Raw genomic sequence first — 24,024 nt, forward strand, 5'->3', positions numbered from 1 at the left:
CCATTCCCCCATTAGTGCTTGCACTCTCTCTCTGAAATAAATAAAATCTTAAAAAAAAACCTTTTAGTAAAGGGCCCATCCCAACTCAGTAGTGACTTTGGGCAAATCATCTGAGAGCCTCAGCATTCTCATGTGTCATGGGAGCCCTGCCTACCTCACAGGGTTGTCATGAAAGTGCTTAGGAGACAAGAGAACAGTCCAGACATGCAGAAATAATACTGTGCTGACTCTCACCCTAGACGCATTGTTGAGCAGGTCAGAGGCTCCCCGGTTGCACCCGAGGGCCGTCACCCTGGAGCCTACTTTATTTTCTTATAATTTTTTTCTTCCTTCCTTCCTTCCTCCCTCCCTCCCTCCCTCCCTCCCTTCCTTCCTCTCTTTTTATTTATTTATTCATCTACTTGAAGTTTAATTGACATATACTATCCCATTAGTTTCAGGTGTACATCATAGTGATTCGATATTTTTTAGACATTATGAAGTGATCCCCACTGTAAGCCTAGTTACCATCTGTCTCCATACAAAGTTATTACAATATTATTGACTATATGAGCCTAATTTTCAATATTTAACTATGTTTCCAGATAAAGCTATCCATTGGGGAAACCAATGGGGATTCCAAGTCAGCTGGAAACATCAAAAATAAGAGAAAATATATAGGTAATACAAAGTATATCAAATAGCATAAATGATTTCACCTTACAAGGCTTTTTTTTCCCTCTCAAGCACATTGGCTAGTATGACATTGTGGTGGAAATTACTTGAGATACCGGGGAACTTGGGAACATGGAAAATTATCTACTTGGCTACTTCCACTCACCACCCACACGCCATCATAACTGTAAATGAAGGAGTGCTTCTTTCTTTCCTTTTTTTTTTTTTTTAAAGATTTTATTTATTTATTTGACAGAGAGAGAGAGAGAGAGAGAGAGAGAGAGAGAGAGCACAAGCAGGGGGAGGGGCAGATGGAGAGCACAAGCAGGGGGAGGGGCAGATGGAGAAGCAGACTCCGGTAGGGCTCAATCCCAGAACTCCAGGATCATGACCTGAGCCAAAGGCAGACGCTTAAACCGACTGAGCCACCCAGGCACCCCAAGTGCTTCTTTCTTTTATTTTTTATTTTTTTAGAGAGAGAGAGAGAGAGAGAGAATATACATGTGAGGGGGGTGGGGGGAGGGACAGAGGGAATGGGAGAGAGAGAAGAATCCTAAGCAGACTCCCCGCTAAGTGCTGAGCCCAACGCTGTGTGGATCTCACGACCCTGAGATCAGGACTTGAGCCGAAATCAAGAGTTGGATGCTTAACCGACTGAGACATCCAGTTGCCCCTAGAAAGGCTTTTTCCAGTCCAACAGTAAGAATCCCAGCATTTATATACATTAACCGCTTATTCTATATTTGACACGTCCCCAAAGACATGAAAGAATTGAAGTGGATTGTTCAAAGGTCACAAATCCAGGTCTCACGGAGCTGGAAGATGAGACTTTAGTACTGGTGGTCTGATAATCTGCCTGGAAGTCAGGCTCACTTGGAACACTGAGGACCTCCCTTTTTTTCACATTGGTGAACCAGACAAAAATAAAAGTGTATGAGAATGAAGTGAATGTAGTTTTATTGAATCACATGGAAAATAAAGATATATTCTTACCACTTAGATTTTATTGTTGTTGCTGTCACAGCCCTTCATTGAAATGGAATGTTCATGTCAGACCTTGTACGTTAGCAACACAATAGCCTTTTTCTCGTTTCTCATCCTGAACTCTTGGTGGGCTCTATCTGGCAGGTAGGCTGCTTGTGCCCGGAGGACTCAAGGTGCTTGCCGTAATTTAGACTAGTGGTTCTCAAGGCATGGTTCTTGAATTAGCAGCCCCAGCAGCAGCCAATAGCCGTAGGAAGAAGTGGGCCTCATCCCGTGCCTACCTAATCGGAAACTGGGGGTTGGGCCAGTAACTGTGTTTTAACAAGCCTTCTAGATGATTCTGATGCATGCTCAAGTTTGAGAATCACTGCTTTTGAGACACTTGAGCTAATTATTACAGTGCTAAGTCAAAACTGATTTCAGAAGATAGATGTTATGACCTGTAAGTCTGATGGAGAAGGTTTGTATCTGTGACGCCTCCTATAGGTGAGCATAGGCACTGCCTTTTTTTTTAAAGATTATTTATTTGAGAGAGAGAGAGAGAGAGAGAGAGAGCGAGCATGAGAGGGGATAGGGTCAGAGGGAGAAGCAGACTCCCTGCCGAGCAGGGAGCCTGATGTGGGACTCAATCCTGGGACTCCAGGATCCTGACCTGAGCTGAAGGCCGTTGCTTAACCAACTGAGCCACCCAGGCGCCCAGGAACTGCTTTGATATAAACCCAAAGTGCCCAATCAGAAGTGTTGCAGATACTGGGCCTAAAAGAGGCTATGAGAATAGAATTGATGATGGTTAAGGACAATTATGGTTTTACTAAACCTATGCATGAAAACAATGGGAAGATCACTGAAAAAAGATGCTAGTATCCTTCAGAATGTGGAAAATATTTGGACTTGTAAGACAATAAAAGACTAGCAACGTGAGGGGAAACTTGCCAGGGGTGCCTGGGTGGCTCAGTCAGTTAAGCATCTGCCTTGGGCTGGGGTTGTGATCCCAGGGTCCTGGGAACAAGCCCCACATTGGGCTCCCTGCTGCTGGAGGAAGCCTGCTTCTCCCTCTCCCTCTGCTGCTCCCCTGCTTCTGCTCTCTCTCTCAAATAAATAAATAAAATCTTAAAACAACCACCACAACAAAAACATGCCAGAAAAGAAGGCCCAATATTGCCCAGAGAAAGAGGACTTGCGGGAGGTATCCTCAGGAGAGTAGGTGTACAGGACTGCTAAACTGCTCCAAGTCACCTACTCCAATCCAACACCTATCAGAAGCTATAAATGCTTTAGCTGGATAAGTGGGGAGGTATGTGGGAACCCAGAACATCTAATAACACTTTGAATTAGATATGTATACCTTTAGATTTAAGTTTGTTTGCATATCACGGAAAACTCAGTATAATGGTGGGTTAAACAAGATAATAATTGATATGCCATTCATGTGATATAAATGTAGGATTGGTAGTCAAGTACTTGTGAGGCAGCTCTGCTGTTATCAGGACTCCAGATTCCTTTGTCTCTTTGATCCACTCTACTAGTTCATGGTTTCCATTCTCAAGGTATTAATGCATGGTCCAATAGGATGGCAGGAGCTCCAGCCATCACATCTCTTCTAGGCTGTGGGAAGGAGGAGGGGCAGAAGGGAGAAGGGCACATGCCTCTATTGAGTCATTTCCCTTTAAGCAGCTTTCCTGGAAATTAAATATAATATTAAATATATTTCCTTGGCCAGAATTTAATTATATCAGCCATTCCTAGTTGTAAGGAAGTCCTTGAAAATACAGTCTTTTGGCTGGGTACCGGGCTGCTTTATATAAAATCAGGTTCTGGAGTGCCTGGGTGGCTCAGTGGGTTTTGTGTCTGCCTTTGGCTCAGGTCGTGATCCCAGGGTCCTGGGATTGAGCCCCATATGGAGACCCATGGGGAGCCCCACATTGAGCCCCACATCGGGCTCCCTGCTCAGTGGGGAGCCTGCTTCTCCCTCTTCCTCTGCAGCTCCCCATGCTTATGCTCTCTTTCTGTGTCAAATAAGTAAATAAAATCTTTAAAAAAAAATCAGGTTCTCTTACTGATGGAACAAAGGGAGACTGAACAGCAGGTGGCAATGAGCAGTCTCTGTCACAGATTCCATATTTATTCTTGGTTTTAAATCTCCAACACTACTCTAGGCCTCATATTGCCAAAATTAGTCTTTATTTTGCATTTCTTTTCTCTGGGTCTCACTTTCCTCATCTGAAAAAATGAGATTAATGTAATTTAAAGACATATAGGGGAAATAAATAGGAAGGTGATTGGAAAGATTTTATATATATATATAATTTATAAATATATATTTACATACAAATATATATTTATAACAAAGAGCTGATAAACTGGGCAAAATGAATGTTTACCCAGCTCCAAATGCCTAGATTTGGGATATTCTTAAGGGAGGATTTCAGCCTCCACCAAATGATGAGGATTTTCCCCTAGCATTTAAGCTTCTCCCAGGGACATGAATTAATCCCTTTTAGGTCAGAGGGAACTCTAAGTGCTTAGCTCTTTTATAATTTTGAAAAAAAAATGAGTTGGCATTAAAGACAGTTATCATGGGGCGCCTGGGTGGCTCAGTTGTTAAGCGTCTGCCTTCGGCTCAGGTCATGATCCCAGGTCCTGGGATCGAGCCCCACATCGGGCTCCCTGCTCCGTGGGAAGCCTGCTTCTCCCTCTCCCACTCCCACTGCTTGTGTTCCCTCTCTCGCTGTGTCTCTCTCTGTCAAATAAATAAATAAAATCTAAAAAAAAAAAAAAAAGACAGTTATCATGCCTTGCACATTATCCTAAGAAAAACAGTATGTACTTTTTGGACTTCCTGTAACTTGCCGTCTTTAATCTCCCTCATTATTATTGGTTCGCTCCTTTTTTTTTTTTTTAAAGATTTTATTTATTTGACAGAGAGAGACACAGCGAGAGAGGGAATACAAGCAGGGGGAGTGGGAGAGGGAGAAGCAGGCTTCCCGTGGAGCAGGGATCCCGATGCGGGGCTCGATCCCAGGACCCTGGGATCATTCCTGGGATCATGACCTGAGCTGAAAGCAGATGCTTAATGACTGAACCACCCAGGTGCCCCAAGGGCACTGGGGTTTTATTAGAAACACAAAACACAGGGTTTTTTCCCTGATGAAGTTCACATTATGGTGTGTGTGAGGGGGTGTTGTTGTTGAGGGAGATAAACCATGAACATGTAAACAAATGAACAAGATAGTTCAGATAGGAAAAAGTGCTATGAAGGCAGTAGGAGGACATGGAAGCATGTAAGTGGGAGGGAATGGCTATGTTAGAGGTGAAAGTTCTTGAGGAGCTAAGATAGGAATGTGAGACAAAGCCATTGACAAATGCATAATTTATAATGAGCACTTATTTCATGGATACAAGCATCTAAAAATTTTCGTTTCTAAATGGAAAACCATTCTATCTCCCACTACACAAATGATGAAGATGCAACTTTTATTTAAATGGAGTATCAACAAAAAGCCCTAGTTGGCTAAGGGTAACAGGTTCAGGAATACTAAAGATAAGAGGGTGAGCAGTATCACAATTATTTTGAAATCCAAACAGATCCCAGTAGGTGTGCTTTCAAAATTAAAGAAAAAATGAGTCACTCGCTCTTGCTTAATCCCCATGTTAGTTACTTTGTGGAAATGAAATATTTGAGTAATTTCACTTGACTGTTACTCTAAGAGTACGTTATCAGCAAACTGGCAATGAATTCTGTTGCAAAAATGAATCCATTCTAATTGTTTCCTTTTTTTTTTTAAAGATTTTATTTATTTATTTGACAGAGAGAGACAGTGAGAGAGGGAACACAAGCAGGGGGAGTGGGAGAGGGAGAAGCAGGCTTCCCATCGAGCAGGGAGCCCGATGCGGGGCTCCATCCCAGGACCCTGGGATCATGACCTGAGCCGAAGGCAGACGCTTAACGACTGAGACACCCAGGCGCCCCCTAATTGTTTTTTGAAAAAAATCTCTTTTATATTTGTGATTCATGATCTTGCAAAATCATACGTGTGCAGAGAAAGTCAGCATCTGCCAGGAGCAAAGCAAATTTGATTAGATGTTCCAGTGGCTAGAACATATACATTCAGTGTTTACAATTGGCTTCCTTAGAAATAGGAGCGTGGCTTACCTAGTGACGTGAATTTAAGACATACAGAGCTTCAGATTTGATCCCTGATATATATAAAACAAAAACAAAACCAAAAACAACCTACCGGACTTTATGTATAAGAATAGGTTCCTGAAAAATTAGACTTGATTCTCATTATAACATCGTTATACCACTAATTAGAGCCAACTTCTTTTGTATCTCTTCAAAATTTGAGATGAAATTTGTAAGACAATAACAAAGCATACAGGAGAGGAAGAAGCCACCAATAAGATGGTTTCACGTCAAAAAGATGTGATATTAATTTAGGAAACAATGAACTTTAAAAAGCGGAATCATCTGTGAGTAATACAGAGTAGAACCTGGACCCAGGCAGGAAATCTCGCCTCAGAAAGTGAAGCATAAACAGAAAAGGGAGTGGAAGGGAGGAGGAATGGAAATTTTCAGGGGTATTGGAATTAAAAGACCTTTAGTTCCCTTCTAGCCCCACTTATTTGCTTCTAAGAGCATCTAAAGAATGTGTTAACCAGTGAAAAAAAGGCCTTATTGAGATATTATGTAGATAACCATAAAATTCACCCATAAGCATACAGTTCAATGATTTGTAGAAAATTCACAGTTATGCATCCATCACCCTATTTTTTCATGTTGTTTATGGGATAGGAACCACTTTATTTTTCTTTTATAAAGTTACATAGTGATTTGTTAAAATCTTAGAGCAAGTTTCAAGGATGCAAAGGGGACTCATTGAAAATGTGTGTAATAGACATATGTAGGCAGTTGGTTTACTGAAACAAGGAGAAAGAGAGGCAGAGTGGCTGGAAGCCGGACAGGACAATGGTTATCAGCCAACCCCTATAGTCAGTCTGCTGGAGTTCAGATTCAGGCATCCTTATTTGCTTTATAGCTGTCTGACCCCAAACAAGTTACTTGAACTCTCTGAGCCTCAGTTTACCGATAATAGTACCTATTTCATGGGATTATGAAGGATAAATGAGATAATATGTATGCGGTGCTCAGCATAGTCCTGACACATAGTAAGTACTCAATAAATGTTAGGTATTTTTATAATTATCAATGGATGGCCATTAAATAGCCTTTCATGAGCTAGACACAGAGACCCCATGCTCTCTGATTAAATTTATGTGAAATTCTAGAGAAGGCAAAACGATGGTGATAGAAAGTAGATCAGTGGTTGACAGAGGCAAGGGAGTGGGGGTAGGAAATTGATAGCAGAGAGGCACAGGGAGCTTTTTAGGGTGCTCTACATTATGATTGGGATGGTGTTTTGTAAACATTTGTCATGGAATTACACACTTAAACTTGGTGAATTTTATTGTGTGTAAAATAAGGTGGACAAAAAAATACAGCTTTTAACTTCCTAGTTAGATAGTTTAATTATTTTACATGTTAGAAGAATAAATTTCTAGGGGAGCCTGAGCGGCTCAGTCAGATAAGGGGGGCGGGACTCTGGATTTCAGCTTAGGTCGACATCGAGCCCCGCCCCCATCCCGCTGGACGTGGAGCCTACTTAAGATTTTCTGTCTCCCTTTCCCTTTGCCCCTCTCCCTCTCCCTCAAAAAAATTTTTTTTAATTGAAAAAAATAAATTTCTAAATTCAGTCAACAAATATTTGTTGAGTACCTATTATGTGCAAGACACTGTTCTAGGTGCTGGGGAAGCAGCCTTGAAGAGGACAGCATCTCTACCTTCATAGAGCTTACAGTTCAAGCACGAATTAGATACATATGTTTGGGGTTACACGAAGGGTCACTGTGGGATGCTATGGGGACATAACCGTGACAGGGGAGTGGGAGGAGGGGTAGAGGAGCTCCAAGTTGTATAAATATCTGTCCCGTGGATTTTCTTTAATTTTTCAAACATACACAGAAGCAAACACAGCGTACCTCTATCCGCCATGGTGTTTGGGAACGTGGCGTGACAGAGGCTTCTGGGTGACGGGTGATCCTGAGTGACCCAGGGCTGCCCTCTGGTCCCACAATCTGTGAGACGGGGTGTCCACCTGGCGAGGGAAGCGGACTGGCATTGGCCGAAGGACCAGGTAGATGATTCCATCCGCCTCAGGGGTAGCGTGGCCTTGACCTTGATCTCGTCAACCCGGCGTTCTCTCGGCTGCAGGCTAGCACAAGCCCTCAGCACAGCGGTGGAAGCGGGTCCCCTCAAGTACCACTCTCCCAGAAGGTGGGCCAAACTACCGAAGTCCCAGTCTGCGAGAAGACCCCGCCCACGAGATGGCCCCGCCCACACGGGGGTCCGAGGCTGATGCCGGCTCGGGGCGGAGACACGTTGCGGGAACCTGGTTGGCTCTTCAGTTTGGGCCGCGTGGGGGGGCGGGGCGGGGCGGGGCGGGGCGAGGCCTGAGGGGGCGGGGCTTGCGGTCCGCTGGGCAGCTTGGCGCCCGCTGGGGAAATGGATGCTCTGCAGGTCCGCGGGCGCCGGGGGCGGGGAAAGCACTCGCTCGGCTGCGCGCTGGCCCCGCCCGGGACCCGGCCGGAGCGCGGGGCCGCCCCCTTCCTCCCTCGCTGGCGCTGGGCTGAGCCCCGAGCGGAGAAACGGAGTCGGCCCTAAGCTCCCTGTTTGGTTTTTGGGTGGCGGCAGCCTGAGGAGGAACATGGCGCTCGTAGGCAACGGAGCAGAGCTGGAGGCGGACGAGGTACTGGCTGGTGGGGGTGCGGGCACTGCCCCTGGAGTCCCGGAGGGATGAGCGAGCCCGGCAGGGACGACCAAGGTCCCGCCCCCTGGTCCCCAGTCCCGGACTAGGCAACTTCCCGTCCGGAGGAAGGGGCAGGGGCTGCGGGTGGGGGCACCCGGCCTGGGAGGTCTGTCCCGACACGAGCGTGGAGGGCGCTCGGAGCGGAGGCGCTGCGGAGGTTCTGGGCGCCGGCACCGTGGGGTCGTGGTGATAGAGGACACCACGTCGGGTCTGGGGGTGGATGGGTGCCAGCGCGCGGGAGCGCGGGATCTGAGCTTCTTCAGGAGCGCCTGGGCTTTTTGAGGTCTGACCCTGAAGTCCCGACACTGGCCCTCTGGGGTTTGTGGAATATCACTTCTATGGAAGTTTCCAGGTGGCAGAACCGACAGGCTTACAGTTGACAGGAGGGGGCTAGCCGGGGTCGCGGGGGGGGGAGAAGGAGCCCCAGGCGTGTCTGCACGAGCGGGCAGGGTAGGGGCTGCAGAGGGGGCCGGAGGGCTAGGGGACCAGAGCAGCAGCCCAGGAATTGGTGCTTTCTCCTCCGTCCATAGGGCACAGGCCTTTCCTATGCAGGTCCGCAGTGTCGGTGGTGGACGTGGGAGAAGGCGCTTCGAGAACCGACTCCGGCTTCCCGACTTCTCGACTGTATTTAAGTAATTAGTCACTTCTTCCTGCGGCCGGCGCGCGGGGGTCTGAGCACCCTGGGGCGCGCGCGCTGGACCTGTTGATTTATTGACTGTTCCTTCTAGCACTTGGGAGCTCCGGAGAGACGCTCCCTCTTGCGCTGGAAGTTGAGGCCGGCGGCACCAGCAGCCGCCGCAGCACCCACAGTTGCTGCTGCTGCCATTTTACCTGACTTGAATTTTACAAGTCGCTGCCGGAGGAGGTTTAGTTTCAAATGATGCAATAGTGGAAGATCTGGAGGAGGCGGGTTAATATTCCTGTCCATCTCTTTAATGTTGGGAAACTCCTGACAACGAATACTGTGTTTTCAGTGTAGCCCTTAAAATAAAAGCGAAACAAAAACCAAACTACAACTCCTTTACACGATTGACAGGCAAGAGGGCAAGCCCGGCTGTTTAAAACCTTCCTTACAGCCAGTCCCTTGCAATGAGGACCCCCAAGACCACAGGCCAATGAACTAGAGCTTGCTAAGTTGCATCTTTTTATTGTTGAAACTTTTACACTACACGTAAAGGCAGATGATGAAATAGCGTATTTGTTGCTATTTTCATCCATGACAACCTTTCTTTATTTATAGCTTTAGATTGTCTTTTGGTATGACCTGGAGGCTTTTGTTTTTTTCTTTCCTCCTGTCTTAGTTCTTTTCTGGAATCGAGGTAGTAACCCTTTCATCGTGCTTTGACTATACATACATTCCCTTCCTCAAAAGTTTTTATGGCTGTCGTATATTGAGTATTTATATGTCCGGCATGCAAGGCCCTCTACAGTATGATCTCAATATGATGTTCCAGCCCATCCCCAACTGCTTCCGTATGTATAATCAGTTAGTTTAATCCATGTTATACGGGTATTATAAATGAGGAAACAAGACTGGCAGTACCTAGTAAATGTGGATTGAAATTTTTGAATCCCTAGTCTGCTTGTCTAAAAAGATTTGGTACTCTTAGGGCTATATAATTGTCATGTCAGGGCATTGTTGAGAGAGAAACTGGATGCTGCTAGTAATTAACGCTTGGACAAAAGGTGTAAACTGGGACTGTCCTGGGCATACTGAGACCTATAACCACCCTAGCCCTACCCACTGTCTACAAGATGAACTGAGGTGTTGAGATGCATTAGCTAGGGAGGAGGACTCTAGGTCTGTGGAGGAAGTTCGGTTTTGAACAGCAGAGAGCTTGGCACACAGATTCTTGGTAAATACACATTTGTTGAATGAATGAATAAAAGCATAAATGATGTTGCTTAATGACTTCTCAGTGTTTGCTATATCTTTCATTTATTAAATTCAATAACTGCTAGGTTCCTGTTACATGTAAGGTACTACATGGTTCTAGGAGATGAGCAAAGTACAAACAATTTTTTGCTCATGCCAAATTCGTTTTTTTCCTTCCATGGTACACCATTCCTATTGGTAGAAATTTTGGAAACATTTATTGAACATTTGCTCTGTGCTCAAACTTGGTAGGTGCCTTAGAAGGAGAAGACACAGTTTTAGCTCTCTAGGATTCTCTGGCTAGGTAGGGAGATAGGACATGTGTATAAGAACTCTGGAATGGGGCGCCTGGGTGGCTTAGTCATTAACCGTCTTCCTTTAGCTCAGGTCATGATCCCAGGGTCCTGGGATTGAGCCCCACATCGGGCTCCCTGCTAGCCTGGAAGCCTGCTTCTCCCTCTCCTTCTCCCCCTGCTTGTGTTCCTGCTCTCGCTGTCTCTCTCTCTGTCAAATAAATAAAATATTAAAAAAAAAAAAAGAACTCTGGAATAGAGCTCAAGGCAGGGTAAACAAGTAGGAAGTACTGCATTTTGGACTGGGTACACTTGACTTACTTGTAGAAAGTCCTTAATCCTGCAGTGGGCTGAAGTGCTATACCATGAGTGAACAAGACCCTGTTTGTCAGTTTTACTGGGCATGTGAGGCTAAAATGGCTTATTTCAGCTGGGGAACTTTTTAAACACGTAATATACATTTGATAGTCTTTGTGGCCATTATTTTATATTCTAGGGAAGTAAAAGGGACAAAGCTGTGTAGTTGGAAAAGTAGTAGGCTAGGGATTAGATGAACTGGGCTCTCTGTCACTAATTTGTCCAGTAACCATTTATTCATTATGTGTGCAAACATCTGCCTGCAGATACAGCAGTGAACCAGACTGATCAGGTATCTGTCTTTAACTAGTAATTTCATTGAGCAAGTCTCTCATTCTCTTAGGGTTCTTTTAAGTTTCCTCATCTGAAGAAGGAGAGGCTGGATGTTCTTCCAGTTCTAGAAGTCTACGCTTTTTTGGGGGAGGCTCCGTTTTGGGAGAAGAGCTAATAATATGGTAATTTTCTTTCGAAGTTTCTAGGGAGATGATTGTAGTAGAGGTACTGTCATGACAGCTGGTGGATGGGGTGCTTTCCTGGGTGAACTGGTGTTTGTTGTTGTTGTTTTGTTTTTGTTTTTTTTTTCCTGTTTAGTTGCTAGGAGGATAAATGTGGGAACATAGAGGTTAGGGCTTATGACCTCAAGGGTTGCAAAAATTGTTTCTGGAGGGAGGCGGAAGCATCTTAGATATTGCAGTGGTTTTGTAGCCCTTCAGAGCTTGGTCAAGAATATCTTATTAACATTAAAATTTCTCTCTTTTTCTTGGGTATTATGTAAGCAATGTTGACATCAAGTTCTTGGGAGATATACAGGATGTATGCAAGGTCAATACTATAAGCCTGTGGCAAATAGATGGCTAGGATTGGAGGACTTTCTATCAGTTACTTGATCTGGAAGTCATCTCTTTCTTGGTGACCCGCCTCATATGTTCAGGCTGCCCATTGGCTGCCTTGTGGATGTTGCATATGTTTGGCCCTGAGTGTTTTTGTGCATGACTTGGTATTTGAGAATTAAATAGGAATAGTTTATACTTTATTATTTAATCCTACTAAAGTTATTCAGTCCACCAATAGTTGTCAAGTACTGAAAAGAGAAGATATTGGTAGTATCTGAATGAATATCTAGCAGCTACCTAAGTTAAAAATTGTTTTCTCAGATGAAACAAAATTAAGTTCACTAAAATTAACTTTTTTTTGAAGTTTATTTTTGTTTATTTATCTAAGTAATTTCCACACCCTGTGTGGGGCATGAACTCATAACCCTGAGATCAAGAGTCACATGCTCTTCTGACTGAGCCACCCAGGCACCCCAAAGGGGTGCCTGGGTGGCTCAGTTGGTTGGGCGACTGCCTTCAGCTCAGGTCATGATCCTGGAGTCTCCGGATCAAGTCCCACATCGGGCTCCCTGCTCAGCGGGGAGTCTGCTTCTCCCTTTGACCTTCTTCCCTCTCGTGCTCTCTATCTCTCATTCTCTCTCTCTCTCAAATAAATAAATAAAATCTTAAAAAAATAAAATAAAAATTTTTGGGGTGCCTGGGTGGCTCAGTCGTTAAGCGTCTGCCTTTGGCTCAGGTCATGATCTCAGGGTCCTGGGATTGAGCCCCACATGGGGCTCCCTGCTCTGTGGGAAGCCTGCTTCTCCTTCTCCCACTCCCCCTGCTTGTGTTCCCTCTCTCGCTGTCCCTCTCTCTCTCTCTGTCAAATAAATAAATAAAAAAATTTTAAAAAAAAGAAAATTTTTTTTTAAGTAGGCTCCATGCCTGGCGTGGAGCCTAACGTGGGGAGCTGAGATCAAGAGTTGGACACTTAACTGAATGAGCCACCTAGGCTTCTCTAAAAAATAACTTTTTTAAAAAAGATTTTATTTATTTATTTATTTATTTATTTATTTTAAAAGATTTTATTTATTTATTTGACAGAGAGATACAGTGAGAGAGGGAACACAAGCAGGGAGAGCGGGGAGAGGGAGAAGCAGGCTTCCCGTGGAGCATGGAGCCCGACGCGGGCCTTGATCCCAGGACCCTGGGATCATGACCTGAGCCGAAGGCAGATGGTTAATGACTGAGCCACCCAGGCACCCCTAAAAAATAACTTTTAAGACGATAATTTTTCAATTGTTTTACTTTTGCTGGAGAAATAGCAGTGTTGAATGTCTTTTAAAAATTTGGTTACATTGCTATTATTGTGTAGAAATTGGAAATTTGCATGTGTAATTTGATATATTACATTAAAAGCTACTCAGCAAAGAGTTATAAAATATTAATAGCTTTAAATTTTTATTTATTTATTTTTTAAAGATTTTATTTATTTATTTGACAGAGCAAGACAACAGTGACAGAGGGAACACAAGCAAGGGGGCATGGGAGAGGGAGAAGCAGGCTCCCTGCGGGGCTCGATCCCAGGACCCTGGGATCATGACCTGAGCCAAAGGCAGATGCTTAACGACTGAGCCACCCAGGCGCTCAGCTTTAAAATTTTTAATTTGACTTAAAATATTTATTTAGTTATTCCAAATTCATTATTGAATAAAAAGAATAAACTTTATACTTGTTCTTTTAATGTATAAAGCACACATATATATATCTCTCAGTGCTTTTAAAATTTCATGGTGGGTGTGGTTAGGAAAAAATGTCTAATAGGGCTCCTTAGGAGGGCAATAATTAAAAAAGTTGAGAAAGTTGGAGAAAGAAATAGCTCATTTGGCAGATGCTTTCATGGTCTGCCTTTTTGGCCCAGGATTTAAAAAATTTTTTAATTTAAATTTAAATTTTTTTTTTTTTTGGCTCAGGATTCTTTTTAGATCTAATTTTTTTAAAAGATTTTATTTATTTGAGAGAGAGAGAGTGCAAGCGTGTGCAAGCGAGCACAGAAGCAGGAATGGGGCAGTGGGCGGGGGCAGAGGAAGAGGAAAAGGGACAAGCAGATGCTCTGCTGAGTGTGGAGCCCGACTTGGGCTCAGTCCCAGGACCCTGAGATCATGACCTGAGCTGAAATCAAGAGTCAGACCCTTAACCGACTGAGCCATCCAGGCGCCCCAGATCTAATTCTAATTTAGAAAATTTATCCATTGGAATTTTAGATGAAGTTTAGATAAGAGTGATTGCTACAATTTTTTAAAGTTTTTTTAGAAGATTTTATTTATTTATTTGACAGAGTGAGAGAGAGAGCAAGAACAAGCAAGCACAAAGAGGGGCAGCAGCAGAGGGAGAGGGAGAAGTAGACTTCCCGCTGAGCAGAGAGCGCGACTTGGGGCTCAATCCCAAGACCCTGGGATCATGACCTGAGTCGAAGGCAGACGCTTAACCAACTGAGCCACTCAGGTGCCCTGCTTGCTACAATTTTTTTAAGAATCAGATTTGTTTTCATTCCACCAGTGTTTGTTGAGCACCTGAGAGGTGCTACCAGTCCATAGATGCTGGAAGTACACACTTAAGTGCACACTAAGATAAGACCACATTACTGCCCTTGAGGAACATACACTCTAGCAAAAGACACAGTTACACAAGTAACTAGTTCTATCTTTGGGTCAAGGTAGGTTTTAGGTAGAAGGGCCATATAATTTATCATCCATAGCAGGGCACTATGAGAGTAAATGGATGCTTTCTGTAATCACCCTAGGAAAACAGGTGCAACACAGGGATGCCACCCTAGTTTAGGGGCTGGTAGGGCCTTTAATGAGGAGATGATATTTGAACTGGGTCTTGAATGGTGAGCAGGCTTGTGCTGGGCAGAGCAAGTGGGATAAGGCGCAGGCTTGGTGGAAGTTGAGATGGGCAAGGATGAGAGCACACCTGGGTTCAGCAGGGCACACACACTCAGCACGAGGGAGGGAGAGCCGGTGAGGGCTGAGACTGCAAAGTCCGGCTTGGATCATGTGGTGCAGCGTTTGGAACATCATGCTCAGGAGTTTGGGTTAAATCTCCTAAAAAATGGGAGTCTGGGAGCTTTTTTAGCTAGGCGAGGGGGTAAGGTTATTTATTTTAGGAAAATAAATGTGGTGAAGTTGATGCAGCCAGACTGTGGAGGTGGCAGCAGGAAGGGTGAGTGGCTGTTGCAACAGTTAATGTGGGAGGAGGTGAGAACTGAAGTGGAGCAGAGGCCACAGGCTTCCAGAGAAGAGGCCAGATGTCAGGGAGAACATGGAGGAAGAACGGGCTTGGGGACCTTTTCCTCAGTTTGAGGGTCAGTGGATGGGAAGAGGTGGGGAGCTGCTCCGTGATAATCCTGGGTTCCTTGTGTGGCTGGGCGGTGGTGCTGTTAACACAGGAGGAGTGGGTGTAGAGGATGGGGGAGGACCTCACATAGAATATGCTCACCTTTGTGGCTCGTTGTGACTTTCCTTACCAAGGGGAGCATGAACCCTCTGTTTGTAAGGCCATGAGTTTGGGCCAGGTTAAGAAAGCGTGTTTGTAGATTGGTTCTGCAGGTTAGTGGGAGGAAAAAATAGCATCAGTTTATACCCTCAGCCTCTCACTCCTGCTCAGGTTAACCAACAGGCAATTTTCCCGAAATGTTCATTCTTGAGTCTCCTGAGATGCCATCTATACTTGGAATGCCACCTTCTCAGGGAAACTTGCCTTCATTTTCTCTTCCCCTTCCCTTTGTACTTGGATACCCCCTTCCTTCCTTTCAAGTCCAGCAGCAGAGGTATGCTCTCTCTCGAGGCAGGTCTCAGATCTTCCCGGCGTTAGCTGTTTGCCTTCTTACTTTGGTTCTGTGCCCAAGGGTGCTGTTACTAATTATCCACAGTGCGAATCTGATACTGTGAATTCTGTGAGGCTCACGGTTTCCACCTGACCATCTGTTGACATCTCCCTAGCCCCAAGTTTTGGGGGCCCCATTGGCCTTCTCAGGTGGGTCTCCTGAAGTCACTATGTGCTCACTTTCCAGAAGATGAATACATGGAGACTGCCCGGGTGCTCGTGAGGCTTCCTGGGGAGAGCTTGCTGTTGGTCCCTGCCTGTGTCAGAACTCTCTTCTTCCACTCATGTGCTTAGTGGGTATTGGTCATATACCCTCACTGGTTGGCTGTATTGGTTGGGTCATCATACCTCTCTAAGGGACTCCTCAAGTGTTGAATGCCTGGCAGTTCATAATACAATTATGCAACTTACACTCTTTATTTAAAGACTTCGGGTAGTAAGTTCTTTGCCGAGATCTGAGGACACGTCCCCTTAGTACTGCTGATATATGCTGACATATATATAGGGCCTACATATTTTAAAATATTTTAATGAAATAATACCACATATATGTATTTGTTGGGTCTGATTGCAGCTAGTAAATAAGAATTATTCAGTCTGATTTAATGTGTTGGATATTATTGCATTAGGTGCTTGCTGTAGGGGCAAACACAGCTCCAGCTCTAAGTTATGATCTGGTGGGGAACGGGAGCAGGTGTAGACAAATAGACATAATACTCTGGGCTGAGAACCATAGAGGAGAGATACCAGGGTGCTTTGGGAACACAGAGGAGGGCACCTCATCTAAAGGAGGGGATTGGGAGTCAGGGATAGTTTCCTGGAGGAGGCCACTTCTTAGAAAATCTGGATCTACAGGATGAATAGGGTCGGCTGCATAGGAGCAAGTTGGGAACCAGGGGAACTCTTGAAGTGTGTCCTAGGGAGAAGCAATGGCAGGCATAATATATAGAGGTGAGGGAGAGTTGTTGGTGTTCTGGGTGGCAGGGAACGAGTCTGGAAGGGTAGGAAAGGCCGTACGAGTCTTCCATGCCAAATTGTGGATCCCACTGTGTGCATTTAAGGGTTTAATCGAGGAGAGGTATGGAGAGATCAGCAGGTGGTTGGGGGGGCTCTCTCTGGCAGTGCGTGGAGGCTGGTGGGAGGGAGACAGGACCTGAGGTGGGGAGGCAGGTAGTTTTTTGGTGTTTTGTTTTGTTTGTCCAGTGACTGTTAGAGCCCACTGAAGGCCGACTGTATGCCAGGGTAACTAAGCAGTGGGATAACACGATGGGTAAGACACAGAGCAGATATCTGGAAATACAGACACATGCACACAACTCTGACCTGAAATGGGGGAGAGTCCAGACAGAGTGTAAGCACCCTGGCACTCCTAGGAAGAGGTGAGGACTTTTCACAGGGCAGTCATCAGGACATCATGGGGGATGGCATGCCCCTACCCGCAAGTCAGCTGAGTTGGCTTCCTGACCAAATCTTTGTGTGACTTGGAGCTACCCAGCTGGGTGACTTAGAGCAAGTCCCTTAAGCCTTTTGGGCTTCGGTTTCCTCATAGGTAATGGGACCATCTGTTTCTGAAGTTCTTTTGAACTTTGACATCTGTGATCTAGACAGTGGCTTTTGATCTGGATGGTGAGGGGTGGATTTCAGTAGGCAGCAGTGGAACGGATCACACCTTCATTCCTTCAAGCAGAGGGAGCAGCAGAGGAAACATGCTCAGGCATGGATGAAGCATGACGGAGGTGCTGAAGCAGGGGGTGAGCGAGAGCTGTGGGCCGAGGCAGGGGAGTCGTACTGTGTGTTGTAGCAGGTTCTGATAGACCTTCAGTGCTCAGCTAAGGAGCTTGGGTTTGGTTTTTTTCTCATTTCTTTTTTGACAGTGGGGAGACACATGTATCCTTCCATATTTGGGGAAGGTCTTTCCTTCTCTTTTTTTCTTCCCTCCCTCCCCCTCCTTTCCTCCCTCCCTCCCCCCCTCCCTCCCTCCCTTCTTCCCTTCTTTCTTTCTCTCTTTCTATCTCTGCCTTCCATAAAGGAAGCAGTGATGATTCTGCGATTCTATTTTAGTTTCCCTTTCTCCTTTCCCAACTCATTCTTTTTTTTTTTTTTAAGATTTTATTTATTTGTTTTGACAGAGAGTCTGTGAGAGAGGGACCACAAGTAGGGGGAGTGGGAGAGGAAGAAGCAGGCTTCCCATGGAGCAGGGAGCCCGACGCGGGGCTCGATCCCAGGACCCTGGGATCATGACCCGAGCCGAAGGCAGACACTTAATGACTGAGCCCCCCAGGTGCCCCCCAACTCATTCTTGAAATTTTAAACTAATGACTGTCAACTGCAGTGCAGTGGTTAAAGAGGCAGACAAGTCAGACATGCCTCAGTAATCCCATAGGCTTATGTTTCGTCACATAGATTCTTCCAGAGTTCTGAGATGCAGAACCACATGACCCACCACTCGGTGCGCGTCAGCAGGACCAGTCCAGGTTTCTCGGGGAGTCGCCTTAGTCCTTTTCTCCCTCTCTGCTTCCTTAGACCACTCTGTTCCAGAGTTCTGGGGGTCCCGGTGTGTTTTCAACTCATGAGCCATGGTTCCTTCTGTTCAGAACTAAAGGAAACAAACCTCAGATTCTCACATCATTTTTCAGGCCAAATGGGGTGTGATCTTTTCGAAAGGAGGTGGGCAAGACAGATGACCGAGTGGGAGATTCCTGAAGAGAGGGGAGTGGGGCCTGACTCCAAAACCTCTCCCAGAAGCACTCATGTGTCATCATCCTGGCGAAATCATTGACGGGGTGCTCATTGCCCAAGAGCAGCTACTCCCTATGCAGGGTAGTATTGAGCTTCTGAAGAGGGTCAGCTTCCCATTTGCTGTGTGACTGGGCATGCTATTTAACCTGCCTGATGCTTTTCGTTTATAAAATGGGGATAATGATACCTACTCTATAAGGTTGCCGATGAGGTTGAAATAGTCTACTTGACAAAGCACTTGGCATATAGAATTACTCCCAAAATGGTAGTTCTCTTTTTCCATATGCTTTTACCTTAAGATCTTGCTGCCACTGTTCATTATTTATGGGTTTAATGAAGAATCTACCCAAATGTGTGTTCAAATATAGTTTTACCTTATTTTTGCAGCCAGCTGAGAAGGAAATTCTGTGTAAGCCCACATCTGAGAAACAGGAAGTGACTGGCCCAGGGTCATTCAACTCACTCAGGCACAGAATTGGCATTAGAAGCCAAGTGCTCTAACTCTACATTCAGTACCCTTCCCACTAGGTCAGAGAGTGGCAGACTTTGTCAGAAGGACAAATCACTCTGCCCCCTTCCTGCCTGTTTTTGTAAATAAAGTTTTTTTGTTTTTTGTTTTGTTTTTTTAGAGGGAGACAGTTTAAGAGAGAACGTGGAGGGGCAGAGGGAGAGGGAGAGAGAATCCTCAAGCAGACTCCCCACCGAGCACAGAGCCTGACTCAAGGCTCGATTCCATAACCCTGAGATCATGATCTGAGCCAAAATCAAGAGCCAGACACTTAACGAACTAAGCCACCCAGGCGCCCCACACATAAAGTTTTATTGGGACACAGCCATGCCTGATTGTTTAGGTGTTGCCTGTGACTGCTTTCACACTATAACCGCAGAGTTGAATAGTTGGGACATGGACTATATGGCCCAGATGGCCTAAATATTTATTGATTCTTTATGGAAAACGTTTGCTGACCCTTGTGCTAGGTGATTTCAGGGGCTATGTGTAAGTTTATAATGTGTTGTAAGCCTTATGAATTAAATTTGCTTATTAACTTAATACTCATATAGGCATCAAAAACTAGGAAAAAATATAAATCTGTTTGACACATCCCATGAGGTGGTATGGTACAAGTTCTGGAGTTAGACAGACATGGGTTTGAACCCCTGCTCCTCCATGTACAGGCTTGGATAAATTAAGCTTCAGTTTCATCTGTGAAATGAAGAGAATATAACCTACTTCAGTGGGTTATTGTGGGGATTAAAGCCATATAAAGTGCTTAGCTTATGGGGTGCAAAGGTTGGCTCTTAGCTCTGTTGTGATGGAGACTGCACATGCAGATGCTTGACATTGTTTTCCGAGCCAGATAAGGAACTGGCTGTGTGGGGCGCCTGGGTGGCTCAGTTGGTTAAGCGACTGCCTTCGGCTCAGGTCATGATCCTGGAGTCCCGGGATCGAGTCCCACATCGGGCTTCCTGCTCAGCAGGGAGTCTGCTTCTCCCTCTGACCCTCTTCCCTCTTGTGCTCTCTATCTCTCATTCTCTCTCAAATAAATAAATAAAATCTTAAAAAAAAAAAAAAGGAACTGGCTGTGTGAAGGTCGGCCCCTCCAGGCTCCAGCGCAACTCCCATCCAGCAGGTGGATCCCTTTAGGATAGAAGCAGTTAGCTCTCAGGTCAATCCCAAGGCTCCAGCCGGGTCAGTTCTGTGAGTTTATAGTCTTCACACTTTCCTGAGGAGGGATCAGAAACCACTTATCACAAAGGAGAGTAGAAAACAGGGGCTCGGTGCAGAACAGTGTTAATATTTGTCAGGGGGCCATTTGGCGGTGTCAGTTATATTTTGAAGATGGCATTTCCCCATCGTCACATAAATGGTATGTAACCTTTGGTTTTTCCAAACATTTTGCTGTGTAGGATGGTCCCCTCTTTAACATTGGAGAATGTTGTAACAGTCTTTGCAGCCTTCTCATGTAGCACCTCGTTGTTAACAGGAGACTGTGACTTGTAAAAGGTATGTTTGTGTTCCGTTACTTGGTGTAAGAAGTTAAAAGGTAAAGGAGGTGACAGTGTGTGTACACGAGCACTCCTGGCCCTGGAGGGGGTTCTAGAGTTCTTGCTCAACCCCACAGCAATGTGCCATGCCAGACTGCTCTTCCTAAAGTTCAAGTCCTGTTTAAAATCTGTTCACAGCTTCTCATTGCCTTTGAGGTATTATGCAGACACCTTAGCATGGTAATGTAAGACCTTCCCTAGGACCTAGCTCACGGTTCTCACACTTTAGTGTGCATAGGTCCCCAGGTTAAGGGAGCGAGTGACTTGTTAAGATGCACATTCCGAGCCCCCTCCCACCCCCCCGAACCAGTCCTATTCAGTAGGTCTGGGGTGGCTCCCAGAAGCTTGCATTCCTAACAAGACTAATAGTGCTGAAGTGCTTGTAGCTCCCCATGTACTCCCCAGCTCCCAAAAGGTCAGGCCCCGGTTTTAAGATGCTGTCCCTCACCTGACCAGTTCCTCTTCACTGGTTAAGACCTGTGGGCACCTCTCCTCCTCCAGCCTTTCTAGATATTCCCTCCTTCCCTCCCCTCCAGGTGCTCAATAACCATGCAGCATTCTTGGCTGCCCAGAAGGAGAAATACCCATCTTTTGGCACACATGCCATGACACCTGGCAGAGATGGGACAGAACTGTCCCCTTGTTCCTAAGGGAAAGGGTGGTTCTTTTCCAGGCGAGAGCAGAAAAGGAACTCCCTTCAGGGATTTCTAACAAAGTGGTATTTTTATCTTAACCAGGAAGGAGAATTTGCTTCCACAGTCTATTGGAGTCTATCTGATTTCACAGTCTATCTGATTTCAGTACACTTGAAAAACAAAACAGCTTTATTGAGGTGTAAATACATACCATAAAATTGACTCCTTTTAAGTGTACAATTCAGTGATTGTTACTAAATTTATAGAATTATGCACAAATCATCACAATCCAGTTTTTTTGAAATTGAGGTATAATTAACATAAACCTTTATATTCATTTTAGGTATACAACATAGTGATTTGATAATTTGTACATATTGTAGAATGATTGCCACAATGAGCCTGGTTAACATCTGTCACCATACATTAGTGACATTTTTTTTTCTTGCGTTGAGAACCTTTAAGATCTCCTCTCTTAGCAACTTTCAAATATGCAATATATTATTATTAGCCATAGTCACCATGGTGTACCTCACATCCCCAGGACTTATTTATTTTTTAACTGGAAGATTGTACCTTTTGACCCCCTTCATCCATTTGCTCCCCAATCCAATTTAAGAACATTTCTATCACCCATAAAGATTCCTCGTACCCATTTGCTCTTATCTCAATACACTTTTAACATTTAAAATAATTGAACAATTTAAAATCACCAGAAGTAGATAAAATTCTCAGGCAGAAATAAAAGGAGATGCCAGTATATATGATAAGGATAATGCAAAAGTGTTAGGCATCAAAAAAAACAGGACTGGAGAACAGGATGCATTTTTTAAAAAGATTTTATTTATCTGAGAGAGAGAGAACAAGCTGGGGAGAGGGGCAGAAGCGGAGGGAGAAGCAGACTCCCCACTGAGCAGGGAGCCCAACATGGGGCTCAGGGCTCCATCCCAGGGTTCTGGGATCATGACCTGGGCCAAAGGAAGATGCTTAACCAACTGAGCACCCAGGTGTCCCTAACAGGGCACATTTTGGTCAGCACTTGGTGGATCATCAGAAGAGAGGTTTGAGGGTTGCATGAATTACCCCTGTCCAAATGAAGAATCTGTCCTGTTTGCAGGAAAGCAGATGTGTAGTGTACATGGATAAAGTTTTTTCCTTATTTTCTAGTTCATTCCCCAAGGCAGATGCTATTTATGCGATACGTTTAACTCCTGCTAGAGGAAATAAACAAGCAATTGCCTTTATAAGCCATTAAGCAGTTGAATAAAAGGGACTGTCCCCATAGCTGAAGTCTCAAGTGGGACAAAGAGTCAAATGAAATCAGCCTCTTTTTATGTGTCCCTGAATTTCAGATTTGTGTGTCTCTTCTTAGGAAGGCATGTGAGAGGGTGCCTGGGTGGCTCAGTCGGTTAAGTGTCTGCTTTCGGCTCAGGTCATGATCCCAGGGTCCTGGATAGAGTCCCGCATCGGGCTCCCTGCTCAGCGGGGAGTCTGCTTCTCCCTCTGTTACCCCCCACCCCCCCACCCCGCCTCAGGCCCTCTTTCTCTCTCTCTCAAAAATAAATAAAATCTTAAAAAAAAAAGAAAAAAAGGAATGCATGTGAGAGAGAGGGGAAAGAATACGGATGGGCTTGCAGGTTAGCAGACATTACCCGAGAGGGTTCTGCCAGTGGCTGGCAGTGTGACCTTGGGCAAGTTACTTAATCTGATTCTCTGTGAGCTTCAGTTTCTCATCAGTCAAATGGGGATTCTAATGCCCACCTCACAGAGGTGCTGGGTGGGGCCTTGGAGAAGTGGCTCAAGCCGGGTAACCAAAGGCAAGGCACTTGGAGCCATAGTTTCCTGCTCCCACAGAGGGGCTGAGCAAAATAACATATGCTGTCTCGTTGGGGTAGATAGGGAATGTTCACAAAATGAGGATGACTATAATTTACTCATACACTTAATGCTCTTAGAAGCTTGAGCTGTTCACATTTTAACAGTTTGCTAATTTAGTAATAATAGCGCGCGTGTGTGTGTGTGTGTGTGTGTGTGTGTGTGGGTGGGTGGGTGGGTGGTATTCCTTCCAGCTTTTCCAAATGGAAAACATTGAGATTCCTGGAATTCTTTTTCATCAAACATAAAGCACATCTACTCTAATTTCATAAATAGTTGAGATGACTTAGACATGAGGCTCCATAAATCAAAATGTATCTAATTATATTTGGCATTTAAAAAAGTAAAGCTACTATCTTAGAAAGAATCATTTTCTTCTTCTAAAGGCTTACCTGTTTTTTTTACCTCCCTTTGTAGTTTGCAGAGGAGGAGGTTACATTTGAATTTAAATAAGGGTCCCCCCTTTAGATATACACAAGCCCAGTCCCAGCGTGCACTTGGGGTCTGCATGCCTGGGGAAGCAGTTTTCATGGGACAGGCGATTAGGCTCCCCTCAGGGACATGTGACATGCTTAAGTGAACTCCTGTCCCTTTATTAAAGACCACAAAGCATTCCATTTCACTTGTGGCAATGTGGAGACGGTTGTCCTTTCTGTAATTATTTCAACAGCAAACACAAGGCTTTGGGGGAACAATTTAAAACGGTATTGCCCAACCAAACCATCCACGGTTCCCCATCTCTGTTCCCCTCACTTTCCCCTTCTTTTTCTTCGACATTTCTGTCATCAGCTAGTCCTGTCAAATCTAGCTCCAGAACATGGCTCCTTACTGTAGGCTTGCTCCTTCTCTCCATCCACACCACCGTCTTCTCATGCCCTCCCTTCTTGGACAGCATCCTAACTGGTCTGCCTGCTCCCTCTGCCTTCTGCAGCCCACTCCACTCTTCAGCCCTCATACTCATTCACAGACATTAATACGTGTTACCAACCTGCTTTAAAC

General features: G+C 45.1%; 1 protein-coding gene across 3 annotated transcripts in view; it reads left to right on the top strand.

The window, feature by feature from the left end:
• Positions 1 to 8,203: 8,203 nt before the first annotated feature.
• TTC39B (tetratricopeptide repeat domain 39B) overlaps positions 8,204 to 24,024 on the top strand; it is a 119,128-nt gene continuing 103,307 nt past the window's right edge. For 2 of the 3 annotated variants that reach the window (XM_027616133.1, XM_027616134.1), the window contains exon 1: positions 8,204 to 8,444. In XM_027616133.1, the coding sequence (XP_027471934.1) occupies positions 8,205 to 8,444 (240 nt within the window). In that variant the 5' untranslated portion in view covers position 8,204. The remainder of the gene's footprint in view (positions 8,445 to 24,024) is intronic. The other variant, XM_027616135.1, reaches the window with a different exon arrangement.

This window comes from Zalophus californianus, chromosome 13 (genome assembly GCF_009762305.2).
Source record: "Zalophus californianus isolate mZalCal1 chromosome 13, mZalCal1.pri.v2, whole genome shotgun sequence".
NCBI lineage: Eukaryota > Metazoa > Chordata > Mammalia > Carnivora > Otariidae > Zalophus > Zalophus californianus.